The sequence below is a fragment of the Branchiostoma floridae genome, chromosome 7 (genome assembly GCF_000003815.2).
Source record: "Branchiostoma floridae strain S238N-H82 chromosome 7, Bfl_VNyyK, whole genome shotgun sequence".
Taxonomy (NCBI): Eukaryota; Metazoa; Chordata; class Leptocardii; order Amphioxiformes; family Branchiostomatidae; genus Branchiostoma; species Branchiostoma floridae.
In genome coordinates, this window is record NC_049985.1 from 14,891,028 (window position 1) to 14,894,264 (window position 3,237).

Below are 3,237 nucleotides of genomic sequence, written 5' to 3' on the forward strand. Positions count from 1 at the left end.
TTCAAACTTTCAGTTTTATTGTTTAGACAATTTAGAGCTACATGTATATGTTAAAGTCTTTTCAGACTGGCGTGACTTTCATCCACATCCCGTCCTTGGCGCACATGACGATCAGCACATCTTTCTGCGCAGGACGAGTCGGGTCGACTTCAAAGATAAATCTGTCAAATCAAAAGACAGAGAAACTGTAATTCATACACGTATGGTCAATGACGTTTGTAATTGAAGTGAAGAATTGTTCAAATTGTCCATCAAGCATATATCACACAACTGCTCGAATAGGTCTACGTAGAATAAAACGCATCAAGGTCCTTTCTATTGCTCTGCTCAAGTTTGTATCTCACTGGATTGGGGCACGTTGGCGGCGTCGTTTCGTCCTAAATTGGAAAGGTGGTATATCTCGCTGCACTTGGGGCACCGGTGCTGCACTGCGGGGTTCGTTCACTGCGATATCGTTGTGTTATGTTCGCCGATTTTTTTTTATAATGTAGATATTGCGTAATACGTAAAAGTATGTCTAACAGAAGACAACAAAAAGCACAAAACGTGCGAAAATTCTTTCTTTATCTCTGAACTTCATTGAGTAATATTTCGAACCCCGCAGTGCCGCATCGGTGCCCCAAGTGCAGTGAGATACCACATGTACCCTTGGCTTTATAATGGGAACATCATGCAAAACGTACAAGTATGACTAAAAAGACAACAAAACGCACAAAGTGTAAAAATATTATTTTTATATCGATGAAATTCATTGACCGCTCAGCTTCTGTGAGATACTAGTACTTGCTTAAGGTGCAACTACCATTTAGCACTCAGATGAATTATGGCACTTTTACAATACTTATGCAAATCAGGAACGTATTTCCATGATAGGTATCTGTTAATGTTCCACCTGCCACAAACTGCATATGTTACAGGTATTTGAGTCCTATAATGGAAAACACTACAACAATTATAGATTTTCCTCATTAAATATGAAAATTAAGTGTCAGTTTGCATAATTTGCTACCCGCTTAAGGTGCAAACAGACGTTGTTCCTGGTATATGCAGGTTTCATGTATCATACCATACGTAGTGGAAATGGTATCTTGTCTTACTTGTGTATCAGCCTTGCAAGCAGCACCTTCGCTTCATTCATGGCAAAGTTCTGCCCGATGCAGTTTCTGAACAGGGGTGATAATGTGATGTTACTATTTTTTCTATTTGCTTTTGGACAGACGAGGACAATGTGGTACTGCACTCAAGTTTTTGTAACTTATATTAACAGTGACACATACACGGTACAGACAGAAGGTAAAGGTAGTCGTTTACTTCCCCGACCGAAGTCAGTTACCCATTTTTTACACCTGGGTGAAGTGAGGAAGGTCGTGTAAAGTGCCTTTCCCAAGGGCACAACGTCGGGGGCACTCAGGCCAGGACCTATAGATTCCGAGCCGAACGCTCTACCAGTTACGCCACGTCCGACGCCACAAATGATGTTACTATCTCTTGATGATTTGACTACTGTATGTCCTGACAGAAAACAGCTAACCTACAAAGCCTTTTTTTCAATCCATGCAAACAAATAAAGAAGAGCTGACCTTTGTCCTGCAGAAAACGGCAAGAAGGCGTGAGAGTCTCTGTCTTTCATGCGCTCAGGGCGAAAACGACTCGGATCGAACTCCTGTAGCGAAACAACCAATGGTAATATGCAGGTCATCAAGCGATACCACTGTGCTGATTTAATAAGATAATCGCAATGAAAACCAATTAAAGACTAATTTTTGTGGGCTTATTGTGGTGGCAACTCAAAAGTTGATATAAAAAATATATCAACAAGAAAGGCAACATTATCGAGAAAATGCAGGACGTTTTCCTCCCAGTAAATTGCCCCTTGTCAAGCTACTCACACACAATACATACCATTAGGCTCGCCCCTAAGGCGTCGCCAAAACGTTAACATAATTTATGGATTCATTAATTGAATTACTGTGATAAAAATTTTGGCATACAATCAAATATGCTCAATTGTTCTTGACAAAGTCATTTTTTCTGGTGCATTTATTTTTGTGTGTAATATAGCTATTTTAAGGAAAGTTAGAACCACATTAACAAGTATTGCATGGTTGCTTCAATTGAACCTCCATGACAGAAGACGAAAAAGAAAGAAAAACACACCAGCAAAAACAATATGTTTTCAACAGATAAAACCATCTTGGCCTACAGGAGCTAGTATAAATATTCACATTTTATAAACTGTACAGACTGACAGGACCAATGCAAAATGAGGGACATCCTCCTACGCAGGGACATCCAACAGCCAAACTGCCTGTCTGGATGTACCCTGCTCTTTCAACCGTCACTCTTAGTTCCTGTGGACGCCCCCCCAAAAAAACCCAGCTGTCAGCCAATCAGAGAATGGGCTAGGCCTTTCTGTTTTCAAAAGGGGTCTCGTATATAAACGGGTAAGCTCATTAATATTTATAAGCAGGGCGGTCAGGAACTAAGGGTGACGGTTAAAAGAACAGGGTACATCCAGACAGGCGGTTTGGCTGTTGGATGTCCCTGCGTAGGAGGATGAGGCTGACAGGACCAATGAGTGACAGTACCATATGATCAGGTCCCCACACAGCCGGGTTATGGTGCAGTCCGTACAGGTGGATGGCTACTGAGAAACCTTGTGGAACAGTCACGCCGTCAATCACAGTGTCCTCCAACATGGTGCGCATGACGAGGGGAACGGGACTATGTAACCGCATGGCTTCTCTCAGGCACATGGTCAGGTAGGGCAGTTTCTGAAGGTCTTCCCTGGAGTGATATTGGGTAAAGATATTTAGGCCACGCGTAGTTTAGAGAGCAAAACTATGACGTTTTGTAACTAAAATGGGCCTTGATATTGTATATCTTAGCTAACGACATCTCAAAGCTTTGCGACCTCAAAGATCACCGGCGACTAGTCGCTGATGTTAAGAACAAGTTTCGGTGCACATCGAGCATTGGGCGACTCCCAAAATTCGCTAAAAATTGCGGGCTGATCAAGAAAACACCGGACGTATATTACCGCCGGAAATGTCATGTAGAGCTCGGAAACTCGTCGTTCGATCGATTTTCGCGCAGTGTGACAGCGGTGTACCGAAAGTGCGAAAAGGAACGAAAAGGAACGAAAAGGAGCGCAAAGGAACGAAAAGGAGCTAAAAGGAACGAAAACGAACGAAAAGGAACGAAAAGGAAAGTACCGAAAGTGCGAAAAGAACGAAG

The 3,237-nt window shown here is 42.4% G+C and overlaps 1 protein-coding gene across 1 annotated transcript; it reads right to left on the reverse strand.

Moving 5' to 3' along the window:
- Window positions 1–2,782, reverse strand: LOC118419982 (cytochrome P450 4F2-like). The gene is made up of 4 exons (XM_035826686.1): window positions 2,589–2,782; window positions 1,581–1,663; window positions 1,098–1,163; window positions 1–161 (listed from the first exon to the last, which is right to left on the reverse strand). The coding sequence occupies exons 1-4, from the start codon at window positions 2,754–2,756 to the stop codon at window positions 62–64; spliced, it is 417 nt and encodes a 138-aa protein (XP_035682579.1). The 5' UTR covers window positions 2,757–2,782; the 3' UTR covers window positions 1–61.
- Window positions 2,783–3,237: the final 455 nt, after the last annotated feature.